The 19,086-nt window shown below is 38.3% G+C and overlaps 1 protein-coding gene across 1 annotated transcript in view; it reads left to right on the forward strand.

Moving 5' to 3' along the window:
• LOC114646087 (uncharacterized) overlaps positions 1 to 19,086 on the forward strand; it is a 95,215-nt gene that overhangs the window by 42,076 nt on the left and 34,053 nt on the right. The window contains exons 5-6 of the mRNA XM_051922493.1: positions 795 to 955; positions 4,438 to 4,593. Coding sequence (XP_051778453.1) covers positions 795 to 955; positions 4,438 to 4,593 — 317 coding nt within the window. The remainder of the gene's footprint in view (positions 1 to 794; positions 956 to 4,437; positions 4,594 to 19,086) is intronic.

The following is a 19,086-nucleotide window of genomic DNA, read 5'->3' on the forward strand; positions in this document are numbered from 1 at the left end:
ATAAAAAAGGGCCCAGATTTTGTTTTTCAATGATTTTTTTAAAAATTTTTGCCACATATGTCCTGGAATTTTAGCTTTCCATTCTGGGTTATTTGGCTTAGGCCCCTTACACCTAAAGGATTTTATAAGGAATGGGATGAGCTCACCTTAATCACAGGAAGATAAAGGTTCTAACTGCAACTGAACTACCTAGTATGTCCCTTAAATTGACACATACTGTGTTACACCAAAAATGCTCTCCATTATTTTACCATTTTAGCTTGTTTTCCTGCATGATTAAGGAATCCACATTTTTAATCAAAAAATAATTTGCTGCAAATGATTATTTGCCCTCAGCAGTCTCGGTTTATAAGTCTGCAGGATGTCGTAAAAGAACACCCACATGCCCTGCTGTTGAGCATTTATGCTGACCTGGCTTCCGCCATTTTTCTTTGTCAAATTAATACCCACACACCTGTTTCAAATACAATGCTTAAAACTAGGTTGTGTATTTCTTGTTTTTTATAAAAATAAATAAATGTTATCACTGTTCAAGATAAATCAAGAAGGCTATTGAAAATGTGCTTAAAGTGATTTAAAATACATTCACTTGGTTATTACAATGTTTAACAGTTTGGGAAAGTTAAATGACAAAACATTTTTCTAAATGTTTCCAAGAGTTATGTCTTTGAAATATTTTTTTTAAATATTTCCTAAATCACCTCAAAAGCACAAAAATAATCAATCAGTGGCTTTAAATCCTGAGTCAAACAATATAACCTGTGTTAAGAATAATCTTCTGTGTTTCCTTACAGTTAGCACTACTACTACGACTACTGCACCCACAACCTCCTCCACTACCACGACTAGCGTGCCCACCACTACGGCCAGCAGCATAGTGCCTCCCTGGGGGATTGCTTTACTTGTACTTACCAGCATTATTGTCGTCATCCTTCTGGTCCTCCTGATTTGGCTGGTGAGTTTTCATCCTCCTTTTTGATTTATTTTACTACAGTGAAATTAACAATGAAAGAGACTTCTTTTAGCCAAATGTAGTTTTATTCACATACAATATATACACCCCTTTTTCTGAAATGCTTAATGCATTAATTCACTATTGAGTTTGAATACATGTATATATATTTTGTGTCATACAGTTATGAAGTCATTTTATCCTCAGTTTATGTTCCACTTTTTATGACAAAGCAAATAATAGACCAGTTCTCCAGCATGGCACATGCCATTTTATTCTGCATCTTGTTTCAGGTAACAGCTTTGTTGAAAATGTATCCCCGCAAATAGATGTTTTGGGATGAACTGCAGTCCCGATAGCTAATGTGAATCTTTACCAACAAAACTGGGAAAAAAAATTTACAGTTTACAAGGCATATGAGAAATTAACACACCAGACACACAACAGCAAGTTTATAAACCTCATTAATTAATTTAACACTCCTGACAAAATCTAAATGTTGGTAGAACAAATAGGAGTTTATGACAATTATATTTCTCAAAATAATTGAAAAAGATGGCCCTAAAACCAGTTTTATTAATTAATATCACATTACAAATTTAAGCAAGGTATACATTGTTTCATCCAACAACTTTTTTTCAGATTTTAGCAGCTTAGGAAACATAAAGTTCATTCAATGGATGTCACACTTAGGCAGTTTTAATAATTACAGCTATTGTGTTTTCTGTTCTTTGTTTCTTGTTACAGTATGCTAGTTGTGGAGACGGAGGTGGGGGTAATAGAACATTAAAGAGCAAAATAAAAGATAGTGTCATTATATTTCAAAAAATGCAATAAAACATTTAGTTTAGATACTGAAGAATGCATCTGTTACTGATTTGCTGTTATGTAACAAGACCTGAACAAAGACTTCTTTGGGTCTTCATAACACTTATAAAACATCAGTAGATCGGTTATTCATCTCTCTGCAGTGTGGCATATTGAAATTATGTAAAATGACTTGTTAATATGAAGGATTCACAGGTCTTATATTAAATATGCAATATGAAGAGAAATGCGTCTCAGCGAAGCCACCTCACACCACTCCAAAGTGAAGTGTTGTTAGTCGGTCACACTGCAGAGATGAATAAACATTTTATGTGTTATGAAGACCCAAAGAAGTGTTTGTTAAGGTTTATTACATAATAGTAATTGAGTAATAGATGCACTTTTCAGTATCTAACTTTATGTGTTACCAAAACATCTTAGCAGGTGTTAAATGAGATTTTTTTAAACAAGTGCATTGAAGTCTTTAGGAAGAAAATGAACAGTAGCCTCCCCCATATTGGAATGTTGCTTTAGTTCAGCAAGCTAAGCCACTGAGGTGTGGGCTGCAGTTGTGAAATGGGGTCTCTTACAGTGGGCATCTGTTGTTGCTTAAACAGGAGACAGTGTAGCAAACGTAAGATCAGAACCTTTTCAAATAAGTGTTTTTATGTCACATTTCCCACACAGCACGAAAGAGTGATGCTAGTCACTCATGCAAAAAGAACTGTGTTTAAACTCAGCATGTTAAGTCTTAAATGTCTTTAATTCACAGGGGTACTGAATTACATTTTAATATATTGCATACTCAACATATTAATTACCATTATCACTTTAAATATGTTTATCATATGTTTCAAATTCTTGCATGCGTAATCCAGTGCCATTACCTATACCTCAAGTCATGTAGGTGTAGAGCCTATCTCAACAAACAAATCTCATCAGACAAAAGACAACCCTGGAAGATGTTCCAGGCATTCACAGAGCACCATCCCTCACACACTCACACTCTGCAAATCTGCAGTCGCCAATGAACTTAAAACAGTTGTCATTAGGATGTGGAAGGACAACAGACTACCCAAAGAAAATTATATGGAGTTAAGCTGATCATAGAAACTCCACATAGGTAGTGACCGGCCCAGAATTTGAACCTTGGGTTCAGAGCTGTCAATGAATAGCAGCTCTTTATTGTGCAAATGTCTTTACTTCTCTATTGCATTAAACATTACACTGCTATTTAATTGGACAAGATTAATACTAACATCAATACTATTAATCAATACTAATCAAGCTCTCATAAACTTTTTAGAATTATTAATAGAAATAAGAAATATGTATGAAAAATGTAATAGGCCCTCCTCTTTATAAACGGAGATGCACACTATGCTAAATGTTGCTAATTCTGAATAAAAAAGTTTCAAAATATGTGCTTCTGTTTTCTGAACTCACTTTTCCAGTACAAGGTCAATAGCAGCCAAAGCCTTTTTCGGCAATGTTAGGTGTAAGGCAGGAAGAAACAGAAGATGGGATACATATAAATCACAATATACAATTTCCACAAAAAAACTAGAATCACCATTTATTCTAAAAATTGCTGGAAAAGTCATTTAATGTGACACAGCCTTTAGCTTGTTGGAGGCACACAGCCTTTAGCATTTCGGAGGCAGTTGACGGCACGTTCCAGAGAAAAGCCTAATGTGAGATACCCAGCAACTCAATCCAAGTAGTCTGCAACTCGTCTACAGTCACGGGGGCCGCTTTGTGAGCATGAGAGCTGACAACCAATGAATGCTCATCCAGGAGTACAATGCATAGAATGTAGTGGCAAGGAATAAGGAACAGAAGAGAATCTTGCTTGTCTGTCTGATGTCTCGTGTTATACATATTAAAACAGAATGCAAAAAAGAAAAAAGGGGCCACCGATATGGGCTGGCAACAAGATCAACAACTGTGGTTGCCAAACACCCCGTGACTAGAAGTCATGTAATGTGACATCGACTTCAGTAAACTGATCTCTATCCAGGGGTAATTTAATTCTGCCACACAATTAGATCTTTCAGTCTTTATGATTTCCAACACAATTATTTGATATGACATTCTAGAAGGTGTGGTGAGAGGTGAGTGCTTAGTCTTTGATAGCTAAACCTGCTTTATCGCCCATAGTAGTGAGCCTGTTGTTAAACTTCAAGTTGTTCAATGTACATATTAACTGAACTTATAATATATCAGATAATATACATCAGTATATAGAGTATTTTGAAAGGGCAATATTGGCAAATTAAGATTGCATGTTTGAACTATAATATAATTCTGTTTTGGGATTATGATTTGTTCTTATTAAATACTGGGCAGCACTTTGTAATAACTTTAATTACTTTCATTAATAAACCTGTACTAACCTTTCCAACTTTAAATTAGGCATTGCCAAAGATCTACAACTAACAAATAAATGACTTGTAAAGATTTAGATAAGTATTGCTTGTTTATTAATTACTTATTAATGGAGGTTATTAGAAATAATTATAAATTACCATTTCTAGAACTCTTTAAATGTGCATGAAGTAATAATTTTGTTAAGCATTACGAAACTGTTTGTTAAAGAGTTGGTACTATAAGCTATAATAAAGTCTCACCTTTAACATATACAATTGTTAAAGTTATTCATTTTTGCTTTCCCACAGATCATTTATTGTTGCTTGAAAAAACGAAGAGGAACAATGAATGTATTCACCATCGGTGGATCATATTACTCCATGAATGACCGGGAAGAATACCCCATGTATACATCACACACGCATTTTGAGTCGCCCAATGGAAGGAATAACTCCTACTACATAGTAAGAATTATCATTTCATTAATAATCTCAGTGGTTTCTTATCAGAAAAATAAAATGACTGAATTGGAGAGCTGCGTTTGTCTGGCCTTCTAGGCTATTAAGTGCTTGGGAATTTATGAGACGGCAACTGGAAGAATATTGAAACAGTGTTCTCTTTAGGACTTGTTCAACAAGGGAATTCTTTTTAAATAGACTGATACTGAAAATATGTAATAAGTATTGTTGTGTCTTCCTTAGTTGGATTCCGTTATTTAGCTTAATAACTTAGTTCTGAGCATTTGGCAGTTTAGAAGATTTCTCTTATACCACAGAGGACAACTGTTGCCCGTCAGCCGATCTCAAAGTGTTAAGACAGGATTTAAATCAGTTTCTTGGCCAAAAAACCTCAACAAAACAACCATCAAGCATTTTCCACATGTATGTTTTTAGAGTGACTAAAATCTTGGCTGCAATCAAAACAGATAATGCCAAATATTCATTTTGCTTTCTGCTTGTCATCCATTCATCTGGTCCTTTAAAAATACATCCACAAATAGCTTTGGAAGTAAATTGTATTTGAAGGGTGAAATAAGGACTGTCAGAGACTTCCTGTGATCAAGGGGCTTTTGCGAGGGCAGCAGTGGTGTGGAAAATGGTGAACTGCAAGCAGATATGGGTTTTAACTGATTCAAGTATTTCAGGTTGTGTTGATTGATTATTGATTGTGCTCCCTACTTAAATAAGACTACCTTAGTTGATGCCGGACATGCACTACGTGTAAGAGTCACAGCAGCATCTCCTCCCGCATAAGCATCATCACCCTTTCTGACTTATGGTCCATTTTTACTTTCTCATATACAAAGTATAGTGAAAGTATTGTAATCGTATAAAATTCCATTTCGAGATTTTGATGAATCTCGACATTTAGGACCTCCCTGAGTCCAAAAATACCATTTTTGGAATTATGTCTGTGTGTCTGTCTCTCTGTGTGTGTGTGTGTGTGTGTGTGTGTGTGTGTGTGTGTGTGTGTGTGTGTGTGTGTATGTGTGTGTGGGCATGTGTGTGCGTGTGTGTGTAAACGATAACCTGAGGATGCTTTCACTTAGGTCAACCAAATTTTGTATACAAGTATTGGGTACAAAACGTACATTTCTATCACCTTTTGGGCTATTTCCACTAACCAGAAGTGGTACTTTACCTATTAATCATGCATCTGCAGAGTCCAATTTATTCAACTTTACTTTTATAATAATTGCTCAATATACAGTATTATTAATTTGATTTGATTTGTTGTTAATGGTTCTTTAATCTGTGGTGGGTTGGCGCCCTGCCCCGGGATTGGTTCCCTGCCTTGCGCCCTGTTTTGGCTGGGATTGGCTCCAGCAGACCCCCGTGACCCTGTGTTCAGATTCAGCGGGTTGGAAAATGGATGGATGGATGGATGGTTCTTTAATGTACATAATATTAAAATATAATTATTGTTTTACGGTTTACTCCTCAAATATCCATCTCCATATCTGAGTATACGAGAAACTCCAGGGCAGACCACTCCCAGTTTTTTGCTTATTATTAGATAGTTTTGGTAACATTTTAGTTTAAGTACTGCAAAATTGCATCTGTTACCCAATTATTCTTATGTAACAAGACCTTAACAAACACTTGTTTGGGTCTTCATAAAAATCAGTAAATGTTTCTTCATACTCTGTAACGTGGCCTAATCGCCACATCTCTTGGCCTTCTCTGGCCTTCTCTTGACATCACATATTTAGTATAAGACGTGTGAATCCTTTATATTAACAAGTAATTTTATCATTGTGTCGAGACAGAGATGAATACACTATCTACTGATGTTTCATAAGTGTTATGAAGACCAAAAGAAGCCTAGTTAAGGTCTTGTTACATAAGAGTAAATGAGTTACAGATGGGTGTTTGCAATGCCTTAAGTAAAGTGTTACCATAGCTTCTTTTATTACTACTATTATATGGTGATTAAATCTGGTTGTTATTTTGACAATACTGTTAACTGTTGTTACATACCAAAGGGCATGTCCTTCATAGAGTGCTGGTTATCTATCATAATTAGCAAATAAATGTTATGAACATTGTGACAGATTAAGGGCTCCGTGACCCCTTGAACCCTCCTACTATACGTCAGACACCAGGTAAAAGTCCAAATATAAATATTTATTATAATAATAAAGTGCACAAAGCACCCTCCTCTCCACAATACTCAATAATAAATCAATAATCAATAATAACAATAATCCTCCACTCCCAGACGCGTTGCCACCCTTCCACCCAGCTCAGCTCAACGTCTGGGATTTCCCATCGTCCTTTTATATTCCCTGACCTGGAAGTGATAAGAAATCACGTGGACTGTAAGATGGGAAACACTTCCGGGTCAGATAAAAAGTCCTTCTTTTCAACCCGGAAACACGTCGTTCCCTCTGGTCATATGATTATGACGTGCTTCCGGGTTATAGGGCACGTATAAGTCCTTGAGCCTCCCTGTAGCGACTCCTGGCAGCCCCGACGTTATCCAGCAGGGCTGTGTATTAAAACTCCATAGTCCATGAGGCCCTGCTGGAATTCGGGGCATCTCCACGTTGCAAGGAGAGCTCCATCTACCGGCCTGGGGGTATTGGCCAGGATGAATGGCTGGCCATCCCTCACAACATATAAATCTACCAGTTCATCCATTTACTAATCACATTTCAAAATGTCCATTCTCCATTAGAATAATCTCAAGGACTTAAAAGACTCAAGGACTTTACTCAAAGAATAAACACTTCTCTGTTGACACGTAACAAACAGCAGAGTTCATTATTTTTTGTAAAGCAAGCTCAAGCTGTTCAGAAACAACTGATTATTATTATTATAACTGGACTCCACCCAGTCCGCCATCCTTTGATTGCTGAATTAGCTTTCTTATTACCAGATGGTAGGTAGGAAGCAATAGACTCACTAATCTCAAATGTTTCTTACATTTTAGCGTTGCTTGACATAATTCTGGTTTGTCATGATGTGCTGTTTTAGGCCAGTTTTTGGCAAACTTATAATATTTATTGAGTGGCTGGCATTCAGACAGCGTTGTCATAGCAGGTGCAAATGAGACTGCCTGTAATCCATATTACTAACCGAGAATGGTAAACCGGATGGCATGGACGCAGGTACACGGCGATGGGACCATGAGACGTACTGCGCAGGCGCGTACAGCGCACGTCTCATAAACCGCAAGCGAAGTCGTATCCACCACGCACAAAGGAGTCACGGCCCAAAACCAAAAGAGCTCAACTGACGTGAATGAGAAATGAAGCAACAACGCGCCCATAGCTAACGACTAACGACACAGCCACATAAAAAAGAGGATTCTGCGCTGCAGCCCAGATTCAAACGGAAGAGGCTACGGAGGCCCCACAGGTCCACAAAGATAGTACGGAAGGCGCGGGAAAGTACGAAAGGCAAAGGCGCCTACACAGCATAGTGAAACCCGACATAGTACAGAAGGCGCAGGCGTCACCGCCATATTGTGTGTGGCACTACTGCGGAGTGAAGGCGCAGGCGTCACTGCCATATTGTGAGTGGCACTACTGCGGAGTGAAGTTAGGAATAATGTGCTGCTTGGGATTGTACAAACCGCTGAACGCTTTACACCAAATTCAAACACAATACAGCTCAATGATACAAACACGAGCCCACCTGGATAAGATCAATGAACGCAGTCGCCTACAACGCGCGTCTGAAACTGCTGAAGCAAAGCAGGCACGGGTTCAAAAGGAACAGGCTCAGCTGACGGATATACAAACACGAGCCCGCCTGGATAAAATCAATGAACGCAGGCGCCTGCAACGTGCGTCTGAAATGATGCGGGCACGACTACAAAATGAATGAGCTCGACTAATGTATTTCAGGATACCCAACGCCAGGGGTAGGCGAGCGAAGCGAGCAGGGGGCGGAACCCCCTTGTATGCTCAGAATTCTTCAGTAGCTGAGCTGCTGTTGGGAGATCACCTACAAATTTTAAAAACATTTAAGAGTCATGGAGAACTAGAGCATAACCTGGAAGCATTTAGTGAAAAAGCCTAAACCACTCCCAGATAGCATGCCAGTTAATCATTGAACAAACTAACACATGCATATCCACACCAAGCAAAATCAGAAACAGCAGCTATTCTAACATGTGTACAGTTGGGACTTGGTGGGGAACAAGGAGAAAATCTGGTTAAATATGGGGGAGGCGGTATGAAGAATCCACTCCAATAGTAGTAACCATGGTGGGAGAAAAAAAAAAAGCTCTTGCCTTGAAAGCCAGCACCCATAACTGTTGTGCTACCTACTTGCCCCTCACAAATGTATTTGTTTGAACCTGTCTTTTTTCAAAGGTTGGCATCTTTTAAATAAGAAGAAGTGAACATTGTTCATATAAAGAATGAAGGAGTGATGGAAAATACCCAGTAGACAGGTGATACTACCTAAAATGCACAGTTAGGTATCTTTCCAAATTAATTCCAAAATGAATAGATTCTTTTTAAGAGACCATTTAGTAAGACACTATAATCAAGGCCCAGCTAAATATCAGGATGTGTGTTATAGTTGGGGATGTGATTAAAAGTTAAAGTAGCCAATTCAGAGGTTATTTAGTTGTATAAATATATAAAACATGACAATTGTCCATTATTAGGCTTGGAGTCCCACAAGGTGGTCTTCCTAAGTGTTGCTCTTCAGATGACTGTTACCACAGACCAGCAGAAAGGGACATCACCTGGACAGTGCTGGACTGTATAGCCTTTTTCAGTTTAAATGGTTCATTTTATCTGTTGTTGAGTCTACAGACGAGCATATGCTTAATTTCTTGATATGTTGTACTGCAATCTTGTAGTAGTGGGTAAAATTTTATAAACTGTGTAACTTTCAGAGTAAATGTCTTTATTGAGCAGTGAGTCCATATAACGTTTATTGGGACATTCTTCTGGTCACATTCCTTTAAAAGGTATATCAAGTTGAAACGTTAAAGGTGGTTCATTTTACACTTCTGCCTGCTACACTCATCTTTTGTTTTATTTGTAATATTCCTTCACCTTAAATGACGATTCCATTGTGACACCTCTAACAGTTAACATAATGTCTGCGATTATTTAAACATAATCAAATAATCAGCTGAAGGACTGTTCTCAAATGCCATTTATTACCACAGTTGCTTTTATACTTTAAGTAATGTATCCAAAAAAATCATGTCTGTTTCCTGAAACTGATCAATTAGCCCCTTGTTTTCTGCTCTTAGCTGAACTCCTGACAGATTACTGAAATGACAATGAGTCCTCTGCTGTCTCTTCATTTTCATTACACCAGGGTAAAGACAATAGATGAGGGCTAATTTGCCTTTTTAAGCTGGCGTGATATGGTGAAGCCGATGTCAAGCATGGCTGGTATTCTTTCATTTCCTAGCTGACTTGAATAACTGTAGGGCTCACTTCTATAGCATAAGAGCGAGAAGAATGTGATAAATAAGGCTGTAGGAATGCGATGTCCATCTGTTCCTATTCTGTGTATTTGTTTAACCTTTGCTGAGGGTGGAGCATTTGCTTTAGTTTTATACTGGTTAAAGTAGAAACACAGTTATGTTTGTTGTAATACACACCACATTTTTTCCAGACAGCAGCAGGTGACCATTTCTGGTAGGTATTGTGTTGTGATAATTTTGTCAATGCTAATTCACAATTTATTCCAGAAACTGAAGCTGAGAGATATATTTGAATTTGTTTAAAATGTATTCATTTTTCAGTCTGTTACAAATGTAGGAGCTCTGAGTAGGCAGTGTGGCTGCTGTACTGGATTCCCGATGCTGGTTTAATCTCAATCCTTGACTCACTTTGTGACCCTGAACAATTCACACAACTTACTTATATGCTAAGGTCTTAACAGTCAGGCAGAAACCGGCCTTGAATGGAGCACAGGACTCACTCACACACCCAAACACATAACAATATCACCAGTGGTGAATTAACTTGGTGTTAAGTAAACCTCACTAGTGATTTTGCTCTGTGCCCCCACACAAGCTCATATGTGACTAGTTCAATTGGTGATCAGCTTAGCCCTAACACCTTTTGAGAAGTGGAAGGAAGATGGAGTGTCACACAGACCAACTGCATGTCTTTTAGGTTTGCAGCTTCCTGGTTTGTTGTATCTTTTAATTACTGAAGTGTTATTATCAGTTTACCATTATAAGCAATGGAGATAATTAAAAGAATTAAGATGGGATAACCTGTTCCAAGAGGCGAAGAATGAAAAAACATCAAAAACAGTTTGCTGCTCTGTAGCATGTCCTGGAATTGTAAGGCTATGAGACTATATCTTAGAAAAGAGTGTAAAAGGAAACACAAAAGACAGGAAAAGGTTTGGGGTTTCACCCTGTATATAGTAAATGGTGCAGAGAAGCAACCTGCAACACTGCCGAGTAGTCTTAAAAGACTGCGTCTAAAATGGGACTCACTGGGAAAGGCAAGTAGCTGGCTTTATAGGCTGGGAACAGATGGAAGTGAGGTCAGTAGGAGGGTGTGGTCTGGAGACGAAAGTGGAACCTGGTTGGGGTTTAGGTGGTCTTCCTTTCTGGTTATCTGTAAGACATTAGTGCACTTCGTCAACTCTTGACCTGGTGTTTTATCCTTAGTTAATTAAGCCCATTGACTGCTTCCTATGTGCACGTGTGACAAGAGCGATCTGCAGTGAGCATAGTTCAAATCCAATTCAATGAAGCCTTTGACTTGGTGGAACAGTCAATGTTATTTCTTCAATTATGTTCATGCAGTGGAGATCTTTCATTCTTTGAGAGAGGTAGACTATATCCATACTGCTACATTTTCTTATAAAATGCTTAAAATCTTTTGTCCACTATTCTGTTTTGAGCCTTCAAAAACAAAGACTTTTGAAAAAGCTCTCCAGAATCTACATATGTGTGAAACAGCAGCCTCAGTTTTGAAATGTGCATGGGTGAAAATATATTTTAGTTTTTTTGAAATCACAGACTGTAATCATATTCTGATTTGTTTGTTCTTATTATGTGGCCCTTCCCTGATTGGATTCTGCTCTTTACTATGACCCATTCCCTGATTGGTCACCCTTCACGATAGAAAATGATATTCCAACATGGTGGACATAGAGCAGTGGCTTTCTTTGGCAGTTGTTTACCTGTATGCGTCTAACTTTCATTGTGTACAGTTTGAAATGCACATGTGCAAAAGGTAAATAATTTAGCAGTTGCTGAGGATTTGCAATGAATCCCATGGCCAGCGGTGTTACCTCGCTTTCAAGGATTTTTCTGCACATGCCCAATGTAGGTGAACATCTATGTCATATTGCTTTAATGTGGATGACATACTTTCGTAAACAATGTGAAAGCACTAGTGGGGGTGGAGATCATTTTGGTTTAAAAACACTGTTTGAAAATATAAACCTAGTAGTACAGATGTAGCCTGAGAGGGACGGTTTCACCCTGGAACACAGGCTGGTTAATGATCAGTTAGCACAGATTTCAGATATGAAGGGAATGCTTAATTTGAGGATAGCTCATTAGCTGGGTTTCTCAGGGGTATATTTTTAAAAATAATTGTTGTTTCTTAGTTTTATGAATAATTTAGATTTAACAAACACAAAAATAGGAAAGAGAATAAATAATAGCTTAACATTTTCAAACTGATTTAATCAGATTCAGGGACAATGGTGTGTCTGGAGCCTACAGTAGTAACACTGATCACATGGCATAAATCAGACCTGGACAGGGAGTTAATCCTTAAAATGGCTGAGTGTAAATACGTGTAAATTGCTACATGTGTGTTACATAAGTATAAAACTGAAAGGTGACAGATGATGAGGTGGAAGAAGGGCTTACAAGAGGATTATAAAATAGTTGGATTCTGTACATTATTTCTACATAGATACCACTATATCACATTTTCATGCCACTGCTAAAGCTTGATTTGGAAAGATGGCAAGATGATTTTGGATGTATACAACAGAATGATCATTAAGAGTCAGTGGCACAGTGAATAGCACTGAGGGTCCATACTGCAGGCCGGAGACTGTCTGTGTGGAATTTGCACATTTTTGCCATGTTTGTATAGGTATTTCTCCATGTTCTCCCATTTTCCTTCTATGCCATAAAGACTTGCATGTAAAAATATTTATGAATTTTAAGTTGGTCTGGTGTGGTGGACATGCTGACTGGTGCCCTATCTATGACTGCTTTGCACCTGACAATGAACTGGATAAACTGCCTTAGAAAAAGAAAACATTATACTATGTTCAGAATGTTCACTCACATGTGTCTCAACTTATAAGAAACATGTTAGGTTAAACATAACTCATATTTTTTATTGCATCTTCCTATAAAATGTGCAGTGGTTGAGTTATGCTGTGTTTATGTTTTGTTTCTCATAATCTGACCGCACCCTCCTGGTTATTCATTAGCCACCCCTCTACACCAGTTTACACTGCTCCTTAACTTGTTCACTCTCTTTTTATTTCTGCTCTCTGCACAAACAGGGATTTTCCTGTTTCACTTCTTGAATTAAATTCTCCCTTCTGGAGAAGGGCATCTTTCAAGGTTACATAAGCTACCTGAGATGGTCAATCTTCAAAAGTCATTGCTGTGTTTTCTGCTGATGTGGTAGAATTGTAATATTGGTTTAAATACACGTAGGCCTGAGTATGGCCCTGTGTTCATGTACAGTTGAGTGGAAATTACCAACAAGGTCAGCTATCTAATGAGACCCATCTACTGTAGCTCTGCAAACAGCAATCAGCTACATCTTTCTATCCACCCATCCCTCTTCTGAAACTTCTTTTTTCGTTACAGAGTGACAGGGTGTTAGAACATATTCTGGCACCATTCACAGCAAGGCAGGAGGCAGGAGACCAGGGGCCTCATGTATAAACGGTGCATATGCACAAAAATGTTGCGTACGCCTGTTTCCACGCTCACATTGGGATGTATAAAAAGTAAACTTGGCATAAAGCCGCGCACATTTTCATGCCAGCTCAAACCATAGCGTATGCAAGTTTTCGGCTCAGTTTTGCAAACTGGCGGCACCCAGCGTCAAAGCAGTGCTGCTGTTCCTGGGTGGCTTCCCTTTAGTTTTTAGATTCACATCCCTGATGCGGCTTTATCAAATACACTGAAATTAACCACATACCGTTTTTTAGTTTAACACATCTGATTGAATGGCCAAACTATTCCAAATACCATAGCTGCCTTAGCATTGTTACTCTCAGTGCACCCACTGAATATTTTAACCCAACATTTTCTGAGTGTGGAATCACAGCTCTACAGCAGCTGATCAGAAAGCTCTACCGCAGATTGTGTCAAGAGCAGAGAGAATTCTGGGGGTACAGCTTCTAGCACACGCTGCCTCAACCAGCACACGGTCTATTTGAACATCTCCCATTCGGCAGGCACTTCATAGCCCTTTCCTGCACAAACCTTGAGATTCAGAAACAGTTTCATCCCAAGAGATATAAACTCGGCTCAATCAGTCAATCAAGTGCTCCTGGTAGAACTGTTTGTATTTATAAGTACAATTACGTCACTGTAAACAATTATTATTATTATTGTTTTTGTTGTATATTTTACCATTTTATAGGAAAACAAGTTTATGGAGGATTTGCATATTGAATCTCATTGCACCACCATACAATAACTATAAAGAAATTCAATTCAATTCAATAGAAGAGAGCACGTATTTACTGATGATGATGACTGGCTTCTAAGTCGATTTAGAGTTCCAGGCGCTATCTTCTTGGAGCTCTTAATATCATTTTTCAGATGAAATGCAGTAAAGTATATATATTACATTATACAGACACATTTTAACTTCATTTAAATAATATATACTGTTATTAAACGTGTGGACATGGTAGACAGCGGTAGCGATGAGCTGGCACCCCGTTCAGGGATTGTTCGTGCCTCGCGCTGTATGCTTGCTGGGACATTCACTGATATTCTTCTTTTTTCCCCCTGTGCTTTTCCCATTGTCTTTTCACAGAATGCTGAATTTAAGGGAATATTTACATTGATTTGCATATTTAAAGTGGCGTAATTCTGGGAGGAGTCTGGGAAGGGCAGCAGGTGCATGCACGAGTGTTACATTTCACGCAGACTGGGATTTATGTAGCGGAAGTGCGTGGAAGTTGGCTTACACATGGTTTTCTGCATCTGAATTTCTTCGTGCGTACGCACATTTCGACTTTTGTCCATACGCCATGTTTTAGTGTGAATTTTACGCACGCCGTTATGCATAAGGCCCCAAGTCATTATAGTGCATGCTCACCCATACCCACATTTAAACTTTTTAACTTAAGATGTAGTATAACTTCTGACAAAAGAATATTCATTATTGAGGAAAATTATTTATGCAAATACAGACATATGTGAAATATACAGTAAATTATTTTCACTCAAGTTGGGTGTAGGCTCTTATTAAAATAATAATTTTTAAACATTTGGTAACCTTTTTGTTGTTTCTGTTTAGAGTTTTTTCTGTTCTTATCATGATTATTCTACAAAAGCCAGCCAATCAGGGAAAAGGGTTAAATATAAGTTCTGTTGCTAAAACTTAGCAATACTTACTGTTATCTTTTTAGTCTATCTAATTATTTAGTCTGTCTAATTATTTATAGATTTGGTGGGTGGCATGGTGTATTACCAATGTGACATTTGTTGCTGTCTGTTTGGAGTTTGCTCGTTCTCCGCATGTGGTTTTGTGGTAATGGGTTTTCTGCCTGGTCCTCTGGCTTTCCTCCAAAGACATGTAGGATAGGCCATTTGGTAACACTTGAATGGGGATGGATGAGTGCGTCAGTGTGCCCTGTGATGTACTGTTTAGCACATTGTACCTAGTGCTCTGGCCTCACCTCAGCATGAATTGGGTTATTGGGTCTGTAAATGTTCTGTGTGCATTGAGGTTTTGGGTCTTAGACATAGCACTCTTATGACACTCTCGACAAGGCCTTTCTTTCTACACTGACTGACAATGCAGGCAGCAAGCTGGCCGTGCTATACTTTACATTTGACTCCTCTTATGTAAATAGCTTTTTCCTAAATCCATTCTCTATTTGAAAATAGAGTAGTATGACAGTCAGATTAAAATAAGTGAACACAATAGCCAGAAATGTTAACAGTTACATCTGTGAAATGTCTCTGTCAAAAATATTTTCTCACTCGTTTCCAATTAGCAGAGAGCAGATTTCATTAAATTATTAACTTTAGGGCTGATAAGCTTTGTTGAAGGAGCAAACAATCAAATAGATATTTAGATTGTTGAACATTTAATAAAAGATTAGTCTCTGTGACTTTTTGTAGATTATGACATATCAATTATATGTACATGTTGTGTACAAGACAAGCTCCAGATCCCACAAGCATGAGCAAGATAAAGTGTGTTGTGAAAACGAATGACAATATCATATCTGTGAAATCTGTTCTAATATATTTGTAAATAACTTTTACAGTAAACTTTTATTTTTTGTGTTTATGTTTGTTGACACAATAATTATTAAAGGTAAACCACATGCTTTTTACTGTACAGTGTGATCATCTGCTTTGGAGGTAGGAGTTATACAGAGTGGTCATCATGACAAAGACAGACCCCAGCTACTTAGTATCAAACTGTTGGGTGTACAAGTGCACAGAGCATCCATCACTAAATGACACAATCTCCTGTCATCAGTTAATTCGTTTTTACAGCACGTTTCTTACCTTACAATTTGATAAAGTATGATTAGCTGTCCAACCACTATAATGTTAGCTTATAAGTTGATTCTCACAAATGTAACTTATTGGTTTATTGCAATGACAAAAAAGAAATGTAAAAAAATCTATTGATTAAAACACTGTAAAAAGTATATTAAAAAAAGCATTCCCAAAGGACAACAAAGAGTTACACATTTAATTACATCTCGCTGGTTGGAGGCTGAGCCGTGCATCCATAGATACAGGCTTTAGCATTGAAGCACAACCGTCATACCATTGCACTGATGGAGTCTGTTACAAGGTACTTGAAGCTGGCAGATCCACAGTCTCAATTGTGGTATTAAAGGGAAAAACATCAAGGTATCATCTTCAAAGAACTATTGCCCTATTTATTGGCAAGATGTTTAATAGTATAGTATTTTCACGTTTTTCATACATTTCTGTTGTCTGATGTTGTTACCACAACCGATAAAAGAATCACGTATTTGCTTAAATGAGCCTATTTGTTCTCCTGAATATTTTATTCTCTTTGTTCCAAACTGGCTAAACTGCAATGTCACTTTCTTTCCTGCAACAACATTAAATATTAATATTTGCACTTATAATTAGCCAGCATGGTGTCGTTGTCATGTCTCCTGTGGCTTATTGGTGATTATATGTCACCACTGAAAAAAGAAGGTGGAATTGAAGAATTCCACCATATTGACTGCAGAATCATTCATTTGTAGCGGGAGATGTTGTAACTGCTGTTTGCTAAAGTCAGTTACCATTTGCACTGTCTTGGTGGTATTGAGCACCACCAGAATATTGGTAGCACACAACAGGAGTCATCTCCTTTCTCTAAGCAGTTTCATTCCTACCAGTAATAAGTCCAATAATGGTGGTGTAATCAGAGAACTTGATGATTTTTACTGAAGGATCAGAGGACATGCAGTTATAGGTGCATAGGGGGTTAAAGACACACTGTGCTAATACTGAGGCAGTCTGAGAGGTGGGAACCCACACAAACATACCATTTCTGATTTGTCAGAAAACTGACAGGTGGAGGCATTCAGTTAATTTTGTTGATTTTTAGAGACAAAGGTGTTAAATACTGAACTACAAACAATATTCTGGCATAAATTCCCTTACAGCCCAAATGCTGCAGCACAAAGTCAAGGCACATGTTGATGGCATCACCCACAGATCTGCTTGCTAGACATGCAGACTGAAAAGGGTCAGGATGAGCAGCAGTAACAGACTTATGATGGGATAGAACAAGCCGGTCAAATATTTTCATTATGTAAGGGCCATAGGCCTGTAATCGCTGAGGCAGCTTATTTTGTCATTCTTGGGAACTAGAACAATAACAGAAGATTTAAAGCAAATCTGAAACAGTACACCGTTCAAGAGACGGTTTCTAGATGTCAGTGAAGAGAGGAACGAGCTGCCTAGTACAGTGTTTGTTCATTGCACGTGAGACAGAAACAGGACCGGCTGACTTTTAGTTTTTTCTGTGTTGCAAACAGCTTTCAGACATCGTATTCCTTGGCAGAAAGAGAAGAAGACGAGTGAGGCTTTTGTAAAGGAGTGACTAGTGATAGATTTAATATGTGGAACATTCTAGGGAGGAGAAATGCAGTGTCTGATAATAAATGAAAAGACAATAATAAAAAGCATGTTTTTTTAAGAGATTATTTCCCTGAATGTTACACACATTTCGTTTCCCGGGTCCTCCCTGTGTGGAGTTTGCATGTTCTCCCCGTGTCTGCGTGGGTTTTCTCCGGGTGCTCCAGTTTCCTCCCACAGTCCAAAGACATGCAGGTTAGGTGCATTGGCGGTCCTAAATTGTCCCTAGTGTGTGCTTGGTGTGTGTGTGCCCTGCGGTGGGCCGACGCCCTGCCTGGGGTTTGTTTCCTGCCTTGCGCCCTGTGTTGGCTGGGATTGGCTACAGCAGACCCCCGTGACCCTGTAGTTAGGATATAGCGGGTTGGATAATGGATGGATGGATGGATGTTACACACATTAGTCAAAACTGGACTGGTTGATTTAATCTAAACACAGAGGTTCATGCATCTAATAGAAAGTTCAACAGAAGATAGGCTTAAATGATACATGTGTACCTGAGTTTTGTACCCATGCAGAGTTTCAAATTACTGAGTGGTTGTTTTGTTATGCTGTAACCCTTACCCGTCTTCCAGCTTTGGCAATGTTTAGGGTCCTTTTTCATAAATCCATGCAGGATTACGGTCAAGAAATGGTCAACAACAGATACATTTTTATCTCCTCAAATTAAAGCCTTTGGTCAGTTCATTTCTTCAGATTTCTTCACAAAGTGATGTAAAGTAAAAACATAAATGAGAACTGAAAATGTTTATTTTAGGAAAACCCAGTTTACTTCTTGGAGAAAAGATTTCAGATGTACAGGTACGCTGCTGTCATTGCGTTTGTGCAGGCAGAACGAAGATGGGGAGGTTCCTCTTTTACGGGGTCAGAACAGACACAGTCACCATGACATTCCCCTGTTTCTAAAGGGTAGGCTAGGCATGCTTTTTGGCTCCCTCAATCACATATTACACTTCTGGCCAGGTCACAACCGTCATTTTCCTGCCCAATAGAAAAGATTTTTCATAAGCTACAAGCTCCAACCACTGGATGGCAATCAACTGTCTATTTAACTCATTATCAAATATGGAGAATTCAGTCTTATTCTCTTGGTAGATCATTTAGTTCTGTACAGCTATAGGATCTGTGAGATTTAGTTAAACAATTCTATCAGATAATCCAGTCAC

This window comes from Erpetoichthys calabaricus, chromosome 2 (genome assembly GCF_900747795.2).
Source record: "Erpetoichthys calabaricus chromosome 2, fErpCal1.3, whole genome shotgun sequence".
Classification (NCBI taxonomy): domain Eukaryota; kingdom Metazoa; phylum Chordata; class Cladistia; order Polypteriformes; family Polypteridae; genus Erpetoichthys; species Erpetoichthys calabaricus.